The 15,386-nt window shown below is 40.2% G+C and overlaps 2 protein-coding genes across 6 annotated transcripts; both read right to left on the bottom strand.

The window, feature by feature from the left end:
• Positions 1 to 2,480: 2,480 nt before the first annotated feature.
• LOC136939510 (zinc finger protein 260-like) lies at positions 2,481 to 4,814 on the bottom strand. Its single transcript, XM_067232134.1, has 2 exons — positions 4,587 to 4,814; positions 2,481 to 4,076 (listed from the first exon to the last, which is right to left on the bottom strand). The coding sequence occupies exons 1-2, from the start codon at positions 4,765 to 4,767 to the stop codon at positions 3,016 to 3,018; spliced, it is 1,242 nt and encodes a 413-aa protein (XP_067088235.1). The 5' UTR covers positions 4,768 to 4,814; the 3' UTR covers positions 2,481 to 3,015.
• A 2,977-nt stretch (positions 4,815 to 7,791) lies between these two features.
• On the bottom strand, positions 7,792 to 13,075 carry LOC136939506 (zinc finger protein ZFP2-like). Of its 5 annotated transcripts, none has more exons than XM_067232127.1 (4): positions 12,866 to 13,075; positions 11,505 to 11,816; positions 9,525 to 10,318; positions 7,792 to 8,978 (listed from the first exon to the last, which is right to left on the bottom strand). In XM_067232127.1, the coding sequence occupies exons 1-4, from the start codon at positions 13,044 to 13,046 to the stop codon at positions 8,007 to 8,009; spliced, it is 2,259 nt and encodes a 752-aa protein (XP_067088228.1). In that variant the 5' UTR covers positions 13,047 to 13,075; the 3' UTR covers positions 7,792 to 8,006. The 5 variants fall into 5 exon arrangements, with proteins under 5 accessions (XP_067088228.1, XP_067088230.1, XP_067088227.1 ...); XM_067232129.1 differs by having other exon boundaries at positions 7,792 to 8,956; positions 9,875 to 10,318; XM_067232126.1 differs by having other exon boundaries at positions 7,792 to 9,125; positions 11,505 to 11,846; positions 12,923 to 13,046.
• Positions 13,076 to 15,386: the final 2,311 nt, after the last annotated feature.

Here is a 15,386-nt window from a genome sequence, read left to right as displayed (position 1 = left end):
TTCCGCAAAAGGCAGCTCCGACCATAGATGTCAAAGGCAAAGACGTCAACTTCTGGAGATCTCAGTGGGGTAATGATGTGTGGCTCTTCTGAAACATTGGTTTAATAATGGCATTGTGTTAGTAGATCAGTTATTTAATGAAGATGGTTTACTTTACACTTATGAAGAGTTTCTGGCACATTATAAGATTCCTGTAACACCAGGGGACTATGCTAACGTTTTTGGTGTAATATCTTCGAAAGTGTGTATGCTGTTTAGACAGGGGGGAAAAATAGACATTCAACACTGGTCCCCACCTACTATATTCAACTCTTATGTAGGTAATATTTGTTTCTCTTTTAACTCCTTAAAAGGGGGGGGCACATATAAAATGTGTTGTAATTCCTACACCGTTCACCTGACTTGGATGTAAATACCCGGAAATTAAAGCTGAAAGTCTGCACTTAAAGCACATCTTGATTGTTTCATTTCAAATCCATTGTGGTGGTATACAGAGCCAAAATGATGAAAATTGTGTCAATGTCCAAATACTTATGGACCAAACTGTATGTAAAACGTTGTGGAAGGATATTCACAGTTATAATTGTTAATATTCTTGATCACTTTAGTTTTTTGTGGGAGAATGTGCTGCTAGGTTTCCTTAACCATAGTAAAGATAGAGAGAAACAATTTTACCTTATAAATCTAATTGTGCTGATGACCAAATTTCATATTCATAAGTGTAAATTCACAAATAAAAAGCCACTCTTTTGGAGGGGTGTAACAATATATCGTGGAACAATATATCGCAATACAACATTTTTACAATATGTATCGTAGAGTTATGGCAATATTTTTACAACATGACGTCCGTTTGATCCTATTGGTTGAGCTACCAGTGCGTGACCTACTCTGCACCTGCACCATGCGTGCATTCATTGCATTTACAGAAATGAACTAAGTTAACTAAATTGTATGTACAACAAAGAACATTCTTGAAAATGTTTAAATGTTTTGGAAATAAATCTGTTAATTGAATTCCAGTTCATTCAAAATGTTGTTCGAAATATCGTGATACGTATTGTTTTGTGAGCTGAGTGTATCGTTACACCCCTACTCTTTTGTGTTTTCTATAGAGAATTTGAGCAGTACATTAAGACCATTTTACACTCTTCTAATAAGAAAGCTGTATAAAACTGTTGATTTATGTGCATCCTTTAATGTATTTGTATGATCCATAATTTCCTGTACCCCCTAGCATATGTGATCATTATTTGTTTTGTATACAACTTGTTTCTATACTGCTTCTCCGTATACTGCCTGTTTGTATACTGATCTTTCTATAATAAATAAAAAATACAAAAAAGGTGTATATAAAGGCTTTCATATACATGTATGGCTCCGACTGTGACGAGGAATCATGTGACTTGAGCTGCGAAAGTGGGTTTTTGTCTCCTTGACATGCACTGAAAAAACGATTGTAGTTCCGTATTGATGAGAAGTTTTTATATTGCTGGCAAGGGCGTAACCATGGTTTAGACATTGGGGGGGTCCGAATGAATACCCTTCCCCATATTTTTTTTTGTTAAGTGCATTGCCTACAATTCTATATTTATATATGAAAATTCGCACATTTAGAACATGGTTACGAGGATTACATTGACCATTTGAATTCACATCTAAAGGAATAGTGTAATTTCTCAGAAACTGCCTGCATTGTGACCACGTAATTTTATCAGAAAAACTGCGAGTCATGCTTTTATGAGGCTAGGCTACTCATTTTATTTGCTTACACATTTAGCTCGGTATCAAGTTACTGTCTGGAAAAAAAACTTGTATGCTTGGCTGCTGGTCCATTTTCTCCGCTTTTTAGGTAACCTAAAATCCTCCATTACTCTACCTCTTCTCCAACAAGTTAATTGACGTATACTTTCTTTGGCTCAACTGACTGACGAACAAGTGTTAGGTAACAATGACAACGTAGAACGACGCAAGGTGGATGCAAACGAAATCACACAAGTGTACAATTAGGAGGGGGGATTCACACACTTGTTTTTCTTAACAAATGGAAATAAACTGAAAATAAATAAGACATAACAAGAGACCGATCCATTGACAGGGTTCATAAAAAGACAACATATATTTTACATATTTTCTGCTGTATATTGGGGGGGACAGATTGGTATTTTCTCAATATTGGGGGGGACACAACCCCCTCAAAGAATGCGTGGTTACGCCCTTGATTGCTTGTCATAGTTGACCAGCCTTAACTGATGTTGGGTGGGTAAAATCTAGGAACACTGAAAGAAAAAGTCTGTTGTATTTACCCTAAATAAGTATATCAAATCGATCACACAATAAAATGTTGTTTTGCCAACATGAATCTTTCATTGTAAGACACTTAAAATCCAGTCTGATGTAAAGTCATTATCACACAAAAGTTTTCACATTCAACAAACCTAGTCTGTTCATGATTCAACATGTGTTTTTAATGTGTATTGTAATGTCAATTCAAAACATGGTACAAAAAAAGTTTTGAAACTAGACTTTTTTATGTCGTTTTTGTATGATTTTTTTAAAGATTTAAAAATATATTTTCCAAAAACTTTAGAAAAAAACGTTTTGAAAGGTTGAAACAATAACTTTTTTAGTCTGACTTCTGCCAGAGTTTCTGAACCAATTTACTCCTCCAACTGAGTTCTGTTACACTGTCGACAGTAATCGCCTGTGTGTTTAACCTGATAACCTTTCAGAGTAAAGCACTGAACCAGAGGACATTTCTTTTGAAATATGTTGTTACATTCTTGACACTTATATGGCTTCTTTACTGTATCATATGAATAACCAACTAATACCTTCAACTGAAAGTTCTTAAATGTCTGACATCGATATGCATCTCTCCTTTGTGTTTCCTCATGTGTAGCCAGATTACCTTTTTGACTAAAAGTCTGGTTACAATGTGGACACTAAACAGGTTTCTCTCCTGTGTGTGTCCTCATGTGTACAACCAGAGCACTGTTGGCACCAAAGCCTCTGCTACAATGTTGACACCGATATGGTTTGTACCCCGTGTGTTCTCACATGTAAATCAAAATGACCCTTATGGTGAAATCTTTTGTTACATTCCTCACACTTATGCTTTTTCTTTCTTGTGTGTGTCCTCATATGACTAGTCAAAGTGCCTTTCTTAGCAAAAGTTTTGTTACATTGTTGACACTGGATAGGTTTCTCTCCTGGGTGTCTTTTCATGTGACGAACAAGATAACCTTCATCAGTAAATTGTTTGTAACATTTTTTACACGAAAAAGGTTTCTCTGCTGTGTGGCTCCTCATATGAAAAGCCAAATGGAATTTCTTACAAAAAGTTTTGTTACACTGTTGACATTGATGAGGTTTCTCTCCTGTGTGTGTTCTCATGTGACAAACAAGATTACCTTTGTCGGAAAATTGTTTGTTACATTGTTGACACTGAAAAGGTTTCTGTCCTGTGTGTGTTCTCATGTGACGAACAAGATAACCTTTCTGAGCAAATCGTCTGTTACATTGTTGACACTGAAAAGGTTTCTCTCCTGTGTGCGTTCGCATGTGCATAATGCAATGAGATTTAGATGTAAAAGTGTTGTTACATTGTTGAAACTGATGTATTGTTTTTCCTGTGTGACTTCCCTGTGGCCTATTGTCCTTTGGAAGAGCCTCATTGTTTTGTGTTCTGTTCGGTAAAAGCATCACTCCTCCATGTTCCTCCTCCAAACTCTGAGCTGCAGGACAGTCTGGAGCTACAAAAGAGAGGGACTGAGAGTCACTGCCTGGTTCTGTTGCTGCATAGTTATGTTCTTCAGGATCTGCATTGATTTGCTCCTCAGTTGTGTTGGTGGGTAGAGAGTCTCCTTCTCTGTCCTCCACTTTAACAATCTGGACAAGATGTGAACATTCAGAGGAGCCATCCTGATCCCAGTCATGTTCCACACTGGAAGAAGTGAATGTGGAGTCTGTGGTTTCAGACTGCAGTGCTTGGAGCTGCTCTTCCTCCTGACTGGTCCACAGCTCCTGTTCCTCTTTAATCTGTGGGGGCTCCAGGAGAGAGAGCTGCTGCACTTCTGGGGACAGAAGAGCAGTGTTTCCCATGAAATACCTAAACTGTGGCAACCCACAAAAGTCTAATTTGTCAACGCCATAGTGTCAAAATAAACAAAAATACTAACACTTTTATGACATCATAAAGGACCTGCAACGTTGTGTGTTGCACAGTTGCTCAGCACGTGGAATACAGCAGTGGCAAATGTGTACTAAGTTGACTGTTAAGTGTGGTAGAAACATAAATTAACATTTTTGCAAAGCCTGTATTTGTTTTTTGAGATGTTGTCCTAGTGAGTATTAACCATTGCGTTGTGTATGCGTTCTACAGTAAAAAATAATAATAATTAAGAATTCGATGTCCGCCAGGCATTCCTGTTTCATTAGGCTAGACTAGGCTACTTACAGTACATTAAACTAACCCTGGAGACAGAAAGCAACACAAAAGTGACTACTCTGTCCTGGTTACTTCATATCAGACGGAACGATTCTAGACAAAGCAGATTATTAACATTAAAGTATAGAAAACGAACCTGCAATATTGGGTTGAGTAACAACGTTCAACAGCCTTTGTAGCCGCTTCCTCTCCTCCTCGGAACGAGAGATTTCTTTTTTGTACTCAATAAGCGTTTTTTCAACTACTCCGAAAATCTCCAAAGCTGCCGCTGATAATATCTCACTGATACATTCTCTAAACACATTTAGTTTAGACATTTTGTCCGTGGAAAACTGATAGTTAACACAACAACGTTAGCTATTAGCTTCTGATTCTCCTCTCCAAAAACACAGCTGCAGACAAAATGGTGGAATTCGGCATCCTCTCCTCCTCTGAGTAACGTGGTCCCGGTTCTTGGGAAAGCACCGGGGAAATTCAGGAAATGACGTACCCGAATGATCTGAGCTCGTCTAAAATCGATTGTCATTAGTTTGAGCGTTTCCATGGCATTCAGAAATATACAACCACGAAAATTGACATTTATATCGGAAATGTATGAGCCATGTATGAGCCGGCATCAAACAAAACAGGTAGGCCTACTTTAGGTAGCAAGCTTTGTCAAAATGTAATTTTATTACTATAATGTTGTCGTTTTTAAAGTCAGAAGTTGTTTGCAATGCAATTTGTTGGCGAGTTTTTAATGAATGATTGATAAGGCCGTCAGAGTTCTCCTACGTTGTTAGCTAGTGGGTTGATGCTATGGTTGTTAGTTTTTTGCATTCAGTTACATGTAGGAACATCTATCTGTATTACATGCTTAGACATATCCAATGTTTATTATGACGAGACCATCCACAAATCTCAAAGTAGAACAGCTATTTCTCAGCCTGCCTTTCAGTTCCACAACCCCTGGTACCCTGAATGTGCTTCCTGCTGTAGCCAGGGATGGCTTGAGAATCAGATCCCACCTGGTGACTGCTTGCTGCTGCCTTGTACCTCGCTCTTTCACCTGATCTGCATCCAGTGCTGGTCCCAACCTCCTGCTCTGCATCCACTGGTCCTGAACCTCCTGCTGGTCCCAACCTCTTGCTCTGCATCCAGTAGTGGTCCCAACCTCCTGCTGGTCCCAACCTCCTGCTCTGCATCCAGCAATGGTCCCAACCTCCTGCTCTGCATCTAGTACTGGTCCCAACCTCCTGATGGTCCCAACCTCTTGCTCTGCATCCAGTAGTGGTCCCAACCTCCTGCTGGTCCCAACCTCCTGCTCTGCATCCAGCAATGGTCCCAACCTCCTGCTCTGCATCTAGTACTGGTCCCAACCTCCTGATGGTCCCAACCTCTTGCTCTGCATCCAGTAGTGGTCCCAACCTCCTGCTGGTCCCAACCTCCTGCTCTGCATCCAGTACTGGTCCTATCCTCCGGCTCTTCATCCAGTACTAGTCCCAACCTCCTGCTCTGCATTGGTCCCTGCCACCAACCCCAAACCCTGCCCCCTAGCCCTGTTCTGTGAGTATCTAGATATCCATATTAGTGCTGTCAGTTAAACGCGTTATTAACGGCGTTAACGCAAACCAATTTTAACGGCGTCAATTTTTTTTCTCGCAAGATTAATGTTATTTTTGGCCTAGCAAACATTGTCATTTTTTCACATGCTGTTGCAACAACTAGTGACGTTAGAGAAACTACAACACCACACCTGATCTAGCTAGACTGGAAACAAAACAACAGGCATGCCGCACACACTTGTTTGGGCTTGTGAGCCGGCTAAAGAGTAATAGGCTAACGTTACGTTTTGAGTGGATGGCGAGCGCGAGATGCCGAAATGGATGCCAATAAGATTCTGAATGAAAAGTTTACTTTAAAAAAGTTGCCAAATGGTTCCATTGACAAGACCAAAGTGATCTGTGTGTTTTGTTGTTGTGAACTGAGCTATCATGGCAGCACGTCCAGTCTGAAATACCACTTACATTTACATTTAGTCATTTAGCAGACACTCTTATCCAGAGCGACTTACATTAAATACAGGGACATTCTCCCCGAGGCAAGTAGGGTGAAGTGCCTTGCCCAAGGACACAACGTCATTTTGCACAGCCGGGGAATTGAACTGGCAACCTTCAGACTACTAGCCCGCTTCCCTAACCGCTCAGCCACCTGACTCCCACTTGATGGCCAAGCACACAGCTGATGCGAATTCTCCGCCCCCTCGTCAAAGCCAGGCGATTGCAATGTTGTTTTCAAGAAAGCCGATCCACTTTTCCATGTTGATAAGAGCATTAAAATTAGAAAAAATAATGGGACAAAAAGAAATCAAGGGACATTTAGAATAGATAAAAATGTGCGATTAATTGCGAGTTAACTATGACATTAATGCGATTAATCGCGACTAAATATTTTAATCGTTTGACAGCACTAATACATACATATATATGGATATCTAGATGCTTAACACCTCAAAACAAAAAGGGCTTAGGCTAATACAAAGAAAACAGGAGAAACAAGAATAACCTGCAGAAACTAAACCAAAGCAGGACAGAACCAAGGGGTGTATGTGAGGTAGTTTAGTGGTGTTTGTCTTATGGTCAAAATGCCAATAAGTGTGTGAATTGAGTGTATGTGGTTTTGCAATTTCTCAGGTTTTTAGTGCATGTCCAGTCTTGACTGAAGAACAGCTCAAAGTCCAAAGCAGACCTGTTTGATAGTCTGTGCAGTAATGAAACGTAGAGCAGTTGTTTGTGGGGCCAGGACTGTTCACAGAACAGGGCTAGGGGGCAGGGTTTGGGGTTGGTGGCGAGGCACCAGTAATGGATGCAGAGCAGGAGGTTGGTGGCAGGAAACTGGGACCAGTGCTGGTTCTTGAGCAGGGGTTAGTGGAAGGAGGCTAGGAGGGACCAGCACTGGATGCATATCAGGTGAAAGAGAAAGGAGGTAAAAAGCAGCAGCAAGCAGTCAACTTCGGCAAGAGGCAGCTCCAAATGCGACGAGGAATCACGTGACTTGAGCTGCAGAAGTTTTTTTTTTTTTATCCATGACATACAAAAGAAATAAATGCAGAAATGATAAAGGGCATACAAATACTATGAATATTGGTAAATACGTTTATAATTAACTTGAAAATATTTTTATGTGTAAATATATGAACCAATGTTTATGTATTCATATTTATGTCCGATTTGATCCTCCATATGTTTGTGGTTCACCTTGTCAAGGGAATTCCTAATTCCTATTAATCAGGTAAAATAAATATATGGACTTGAGTCTTGAAATCATGTTCACAAGTTTATTTGCAACTCAAACTTGCCCAAACACCTAAAACTAAAGTAGTAGCTTGTATCCCAAATCCATGCTTTTTCCACATGACTTGAATCCAGGAGAGTGAGGAGTCCCCAACTCTTAACATCTTGAAGCTTTAATAAAGTCTGAAAAACTTCTGACAGAGTTTCTGCTATGGTTGTGTCATCTTCTTGTTCGAAATGAGATTACATTTGTGATCACGGAGTTCTATAAATTGTTGACACCGTTAAGGTTTTTCTCCTGTGTGAGTCCTCATATGTTCAACCAGACCACCATTTTTAGCAAAACGTTTGCTACAATGTGGACACTGATAAGGTTTTTCTCCTGTGTGAGTCCTCATATGACCAACTAAAGTAGATTTATGACTAAAAGCATTGTTACATTCTTGACACTGAAATGGTTTCTCTCCTGTGTGTGTCCTCATGTGTTCAACCAGACCACCCTTTTTAGAAAAACATTTACTACAGTGTTGACACTGATAAGGTTTATCTCCTGTGTGTATCATCATGTGTCTAACCAGACTCCCATTTTCAGTAAATACTTTGTTACAATCCTGACACTGAAATGGTTTCTCTCCTGTGTGAGTCCTCATATGTTTAACAAGACCACCCTTTTGAACAAAACGTTTGCTACAATGTGGACACTGATAAGGTTTTTCTCCTGTGTGTGTCCTCATGTGGTCAACCACACCACTCTTTTTAGCAAAACGTTTGCTACAATATGGACACTGATAAGGTTTTTCTCCTGTGTGTGTCCTCATGTGTTCAACAAGATTAGTCTTAAAAGTAAAGCGTTTGCTACACTGTTGACACTGATAAGGTTTCTCTCCTGTGTGTGTCCTCATGTGTTCAACCAGACCACCCTTTTTAGTAAAACATTTGCCACACTGTTGACACTGATAAGGTTTATCTCCTGTGTGTATCCTCATATGCAAAATCAAATATGACTTACGGCTAAATGTTTTGTTACACTCTTGACACTGACATGGTTTCTGTCCTGTGTGTGTCCTTATGTGTTCAACCAGACCACCCTTTTGAGCAAAACATTTGCCACACTGTTGACACTGATAAGGTTTATCTCCTGTGTGTATCCTCATATGCAAAATCAAATATGACTTACGGCTAAATGTTTTGTTACATTCTTGACACTGAAATGGTTTCTCTCCTGTGTGTGTCCTCATGTGTTCAACCAGACCACCCTTTTTAGAAAAACTTTTTCTACAATGTTGACACTGATAGGGTTTATCTTTTGAGTGTGTCCTCATATGACTAAGAAGATTCAACTCAATACTAAATCTCTTACTACATTTTTGACACTGATGTACTTTCACTCCTGTGGGACTTGCCTGTGGCATCTTTCCCCCTGGAACAGCTGAATGTACTTGTGTTATTGTTGAATTGATCGTCTCTCGCAAGGGCAGCACTCCTCCATGTTCCTCTTCCTCCAAACTCTGAGCTGCAGGACAGTCTGGAGCTACAACAGAGAGGGGCTGAGAGTCACTGCCTGGTTCTGGTGCTGCAGAGTCTTGTACATGAGGCTCTGCTTTGATTTGCTCCTCAGTTGTGTTGGTGGGTAGAGAGTCTCCTCTGTTGTCCACTTGGACAGTTTGGTCAAGATGTGAACATTCAACAGAGCCCTCTTGATCAGAATCATGTTTCACACTGGGAGAAGTGAATATGGAGTCTGTAGTTTGAGACTGCAGTCCTTGGAGGTGCTCTTCCTCCTTGGACTGCTCCTTCCTCACTCCTGTATGTGTTCTCATGTGCGCAACCAAACTATCTTTGAGGCGGAAAGTGTTGTTACTTTCTTGACACTGAAATGGTTTCTCTCCTGTGTGTGTCCTCATATGTTTAACTAGACCACCCTTTTTAGCAAAACGTTTGCTACAATATGGACACTGATAAGGTTTTTCTCCTGTGTGTGTCCTCGTGTGTTCAACAAGATTAGTCTTAAAAGTAAAGAGTTTTCTACACTGTTGACACTGATAAGGTTTCTCTCCTGTGTGTGTCCTCATATGATTAAGAAGATTTGACTTAATACTAAATCTCTTACTACATTTTTGACACTGATGTACTTTCACTCCTGTGGGACTTGCATGTGGCATCTTTCCTCCTGGAACAGCTGAATGTAATTGTGTTATTGTTGAATTGATCGTCTCTCGCAAGGGCATCACTCCTCCATGTTCCTCCAAACTCTGAGCTGCAGGACAGTCTGGAGCTACAACAGAGAGGGGCTGAGAGTCACTGCCTGGTTCTGGTGCTGCAAAGTCTTGTAAATGAGGCTCTGCTTTGATTTGCTCCTCAGTTGTGTTGGTGGGTAGAGAGTCTCCTTCTCTGTTTTCCACTTGGACAGCTTGGTCAAGATGTGAACATTCAACTGAGCCATCATGATCCGAATCATGTTTCACACTGAGAGAAATGAATATGGAGTCTGTAGTTTCAGACTTCAGTCCTTGGAGCTGCTCTTCCTCCTGACTGGTCCACAGCTCCTGTTCCTCTTTAATCTGTGGGGGCTCCAGGAGAGAGAGATGCTGCACTTCTGGGAGACAGAAGAGAAAGGAAAATTATTGTAATCTTCATTCATCTGATACTCAACAACACCTGTACAACACGTGTAAAACATGACCAATTAATTAAGACAAAACCAGACTTACCATGCTACACAACATAGACACAAATACTTCATACTAGTTAAGAGCTCGACCTTTAATGTTGTACAGGTGACAGGAGAGGTGAGAAAACAGATGTAGCCTTTGTAAAGGACAGTGTGGTTGAATAACCGCATTCTGTTAGTTGTATTATTTCATGGAATGTGCTAAAGTATGGAGAACTGACATCTAAAACCCTCTGAAGAGAAACATGCTCCTGACAATCCATCCACCATCACTCGATAGGATGACTAACGTTGTCAACAAGGAAGACCGTCGACTAAAATTATAATGAAATGTAATGCTGTGGACTAGGGCTGAACGATTAATGGCATTTGCGATTATATCGCGATGTGACAAAACGAGATTTTGTAATCGCAAAGGCTGCGATTTTACTTTGGTGCACGTTACACTTTACCTTGACCTGTACAATTGTCAAAGTGACACTACAGACACTTTGCCAATTTTGCCTTTAAAAAAGATGCTGCGCAGTGTCAAGTATGGTGCAAAACCTGCCTGGCTAACTTTGCTAGCTCACGGGGCAACACCACCAACCTAATTCGGCCCTAAAAAAAACACCACAAAGCCATGTACGATGCATAGCTAAAATGCTGAACACCAGTGTGTCAAATAAGCCAAATAACACCCGACAGGATCACTGATCGAAATGTTTCAAAGCCTAACTCCATATTCATGTACGAAATTACTCAAGCAGTAACAGCGTTCATCACGAAAGATATGATGCCCCTCGGTGATACACATACAGTAGGATCACTATGGCTGTCAGTGCCATTATGTTTCTGTTAGGCTACTGACTGGATCAGAAATGTTCAGACAGTGTTTCTTTTTCTTTTAAGATTTAACCTTTAGATGCGTGAGTTCTAAATATTTCGCAAATGCAATATTGGTAAAGAATAATCACAATTATCATTTTTTCCAAAATCGTTCAGCCATACTGTGGACCATGTCATGATGCAACAGCACCAACCACACCTTTCCAATTTAGCTTCCCCCCTCCTACATGACATAACGATTCTACACACAGCAGATTATACCATGAATGTATGAATATCGAACCTGTTCGGTGTAGCTTGATCTCAGGTTGAGCAACAATGTCAAACAGCCGTTGTATCCGCTTCCTCTCCTCCTCAGAACGAGAGATTTCTTCTTGGTACTCAACAAAAGTTATTTTAAAAGCCCCAAAAATCTCTGAAGCTGTTGTTGTTAATCTCTCACTGAGAAATGCTCTGATATGATAAGAGTCCCTGGTGAATATGGAGTCTGTAGTTTCAGACTTCAGTCCTTGGAGGTGCTCTTCCTCCTGACTGGACCACAGCTCTTGTTCCTCTTTAATCTGTGGGGGCTCCAGGAGAGAGAGCTTCTGCACTTCTGGGAACAGAAGAGCAGTGTTTCCCATGAACTACCTAAACGTAAATCAACTCCCCACCTCCATCAGAGACACTGACTGTCTCTCCACCTTCAAGAAAAGGCTCAAGACGCACTTGTTCCGGGAGTACAACGGTACTTAGGAACGGTTCGCTTGACCCGATGTTAGTTTCCTCAAGGATCACAATGACTCTTGCTTAGAGACTTGTTGCTCTTGTGGTTAGTGGTAACTGATTAAAATTTTTGGTTCTCGCTGTGATATATTGTTTTATTACTGTTGCTTGCTTTTTCCCACAGGTACACTTGCACTTATAGCTGTTCATGTTGTTTGGTTGTGACTTGTTTAACTACATGCTCTTATGGTTCTTCCCTTTGGCACTTACTTTGGTTGTTCACAATGTGTGCTTCATGTTTTGGCTACTCGCGATGTTTTTTGGCTATCTTGTTGTTATGATCAGTGACCTATGCACTTTGTAAAGCTCTCTCTTGGAAGTCGCTTTGGATAAAAGCGTCTGCTAAATGAATAAATGTAAATGTAAATGTAAACGTTGGCAACCCACAAAAGTCTAATTTGTCCCCCCATAGTGTCATAATGAACCGAAAATACTTGGAAACTTTTCATAATAACATAAAAGATCTGTAACTAAGCTAAGAAAGTAGCATCGATTGAATGTTGAGCTGAAACCCACAATCGCGAACTGACTGACAGGGAAAGCGTCACGAACCGTAAACTAGCAACAAGCAAACCTTTGTATCTCGCACACGGGGGACAGGAGAAACGGTAAGAGTGCTTGTTAAATGTATCGTGTAGGAAGTGCCACAACAGAACTGACAGTGAACAAAGTCGGGCAGAAAAGTATTTGGATTGGGATGTAGAGCTAAAGGTTAGAGCTAGGTTAAATTGCTAGAGCTGAGTAACATAAAGCAGGGGCAAATAGCTACTAAGAGCTAGTCGGGTGACTGTTTCGTGTGGTAAAGACAAATAAATTAACTTTTTTGTGATGTTGAGTCTTGACAGAGCAGGTTATTATATTAAAGTGTAGATAACAAACCTGCAATATTGGGTTGAGTAACAACGTTCAACAGCCGCTGTAGCCGCTTTCTCTCCTCCTCGGAACGAGAGATTTCTTTTTTGTACTCAATAAGCGTTTTTTCAACTACTCCGAAAATCTCCAAAGCTGCCGTTGATAATATCTCACTGATAAATTCTCTAAACACATACAGTTTCGACATTTTGGCAGTGGAAAAATGATAATTTACACAACAACGTTAGCAATTAGCTCCTGATTCTCCTCGCCCCGAAATGATAGACGAAACACAGCTGTAGACAAAATGGCGGACTTCCGCCAGATACAGCTCCGAATGTGACGAGGAATCACGTGACTTGAGCTGCGAAAGTGGGTTTTGCAGTTTTTTTCTCCGTGACAGTTCAAAGATTCAAGATAGAAATATATCGATCACACAATAAAATCTTGTTTTGCCAACATTAATCTTTCATTGTAATACAATTAAAGGTCCCATGGAATGCTGTTTTTGGATGTTTTTATATAGGCCTTAGTGGTCCCCTAACTGTATCCGAAGTCTCTTTCCCGAAATTCAGCCTTGGTGAAGTCCCACAATGAGCTTTCCTTAGGACGTGCCATTTCTGTGTCTGTAGCTTACTATAAGGAGGGGAGAGGCGGGGCTAACTTGCCATGCTTCGGTTGTTTGCAAGCATGATGTCCCTCGAGGAAAAAACAATATCGCGTAGCTCATTTTGTCATTGGCGGGCCAAATTCTCTGATCGGGTAAAGCAGAGAAAGGGGAGGTAACCTTTCCCCTTATGAAGACATAATGGGACATTTCCAGAAGAACTTTACATCAAACAGGATTTTATAACACAAAAGTTTTCACGTTCAACAAACCTAATTTCTTTTCAATTTGTATTCTACTATATCAATTCATAATTTGGTACAAAAAAAGTTTTGGAAAAAACTAGAAACTTTTTTGTGTCGTTTTTGTGTGAAATAAAAAATAAATACAAAAAGTTTCAAAATTTAGAAAAAATATTTTTCCAAAAGTTTTGAAAATGTTTTGAAAGGTTGAAACAATATTTTCGAGATAAAAAAAGTTTAGAAAAACTAAGTTTCCATAATGGATGAGTACCGGTCCCAACACAAGCTCTTCTCCTGTATGGCCCCCCAATCGTGGAATCAACTCCCCACCTCCATCAGGGACACTGACTGTCTCCCCACCTTCAAGAAAAGGCTCAAGATGCACTTGTTCCGGGAGTACAACGGCACTTAGGAATGCTTGGCTGGACCTGATGTTAGTTTCCTCCAGGATCACAATGACTCGTATTGAGAGACTTGTTGCTCTTGTTGGTTAGTTGTGACGGTTTTAAATTCTTGTACTCGCTGTGAAATATTTTACTGTTGATTGTTGTTTTGTCTACTTTTCTACAGGTACACTCTTGCACTTTTGAATTTCATGTTGTTTAATTGTAACTTGTTTAACTGCATGCTCTTATGGTTCTTCCCTTTGGCACTTATTTGTTTTTTCACAATGTATGCTTCATGCTGCTCGCAATGTTTGGGGCTGTCTCGTTGTTATGATCAGTGACCTATGCTCTTTTGTAAAGCTCTCTCTTGGAAGTCGCTTTGGATAAAAGCATCTGCTAAATGCATAAATGTAAATGTAAGTACTTGATGAGGACTCTACCATCCTCTTATCTGCTCTGCCTTACTGTTTTAGGCTTCTCTGTTCTCATCCACACTATTATCTCATTTATATTCACTGTGTATGTGGAAAAAGTTTTAAAAGGTTGAAAAATATTTTTGAACAAGGTTTTGAAAAAAGTTTTAAAAGGTTGAAAAATTATTTCAGAAAAAAACGTTTAGAAAGTTTGAAACAATATTTTCTATTAACAAAATCACATCATTGTTGAGTATTTACATTTAGTCAGACACTCTTATCCAGAGCAACTTACAGTAAATACAGGGACATTCCCCGAGGCAAGTAGGGTGAAGTGCCTTGCCCAAGGACACAACATAATTTGGCACGGCCGGGAATCGAACTGGAAACCTTCAGATTAACTAGCCCGATTCCCTAACCGCTCAGCCACCTTACTCCCAAGTACTTGATGAGGACTTTACTATACTCTATTGTAATCTGTTCCAGAATTCTGTTCTCCTTTCCTTGAACTTCTTTTGGAAAAAAAAAACTTTTGAAAGGTTGACTAGATATTTTCCAGAAACAATTCGAAAATAAAGTTTGCATCATTGATGAGTACTTGATGAGGACCCGACTATACGCTACTGTACTCTGCTCGTTTACCCCAGATTTAGCCTTTCTGTTCTCATCTCCCCACCCCTCCTCTCTGTGAAAAAAACATTTAGAAAGGTTGAAAACTTATTTGTACATGAGTATTGGTACTTCTACTCGAGTGAAGGATGTGTGTACTTTCACCATCTCTGGGTACAAGTTACCTTTGTTACTGAGCCGGGAAAGCACTGAGGAGGAGATGTCCCCAACTCTACACACAGTTGCAGACAAAATGGCTGACATCCGCAAGAGGGAGCTCCAAATACGACG

This window comes from Osmerus mordax, unplaced genomic scaffold, assembly GCF_038355195.1.
Source record: "Osmerus mordax isolate fOsmMor3 unplaced genomic scaffold, fOsmMor3.pri Scaffold_204, whole genome shotgun sequence".
NCBI classification, from domain to species: domain Eukaryota; kingdom Metazoa; phylum Chordata; class Actinopteri; order Osmeriformes; family Osmeridae; genus Osmerus; species Osmerus mordax.
This window is presented reverse-complemented; position numbering and strand designations above follow the sequence as displayed.

Coding starts and splice junctions, on each gene's coding strand:
- LOC136939510 (XM_067232134.1), bottom strand. CDS start 4,767: ATGTCTAAACTAAATGTGTTTAGAGAATGTATCAGTGAGATATTATCA. Junction 4,077..4,586: donor TACTCAACCCAATATTGCAG/GTTCGTTTTCTA, acceptor TTCTGTCCCCAG/AAGTGCAGCAGCTCTCTCTC.
- LOC136939506 (XM_067232126.1), bottom strand. CDS start 13,046: ATGTCGAAACTGTATGTGTTTAGAGAATTTATCAGTGAGATATTATCA. Junction 11,847..12,922: donor AGAAATCTCTCGTTCCGAGG/AGGAGAGAAAGC, acceptor CGTTTAGGTAGT/TCATGGGAAACACTGCTCTT. Junction 9,126..9,524: donor ACATGAGAACACATACAGGA/GTGAGGAAGGAG, acceptor AAGATGCCACAG/GCAAGTCCCACAGGAGTGAA.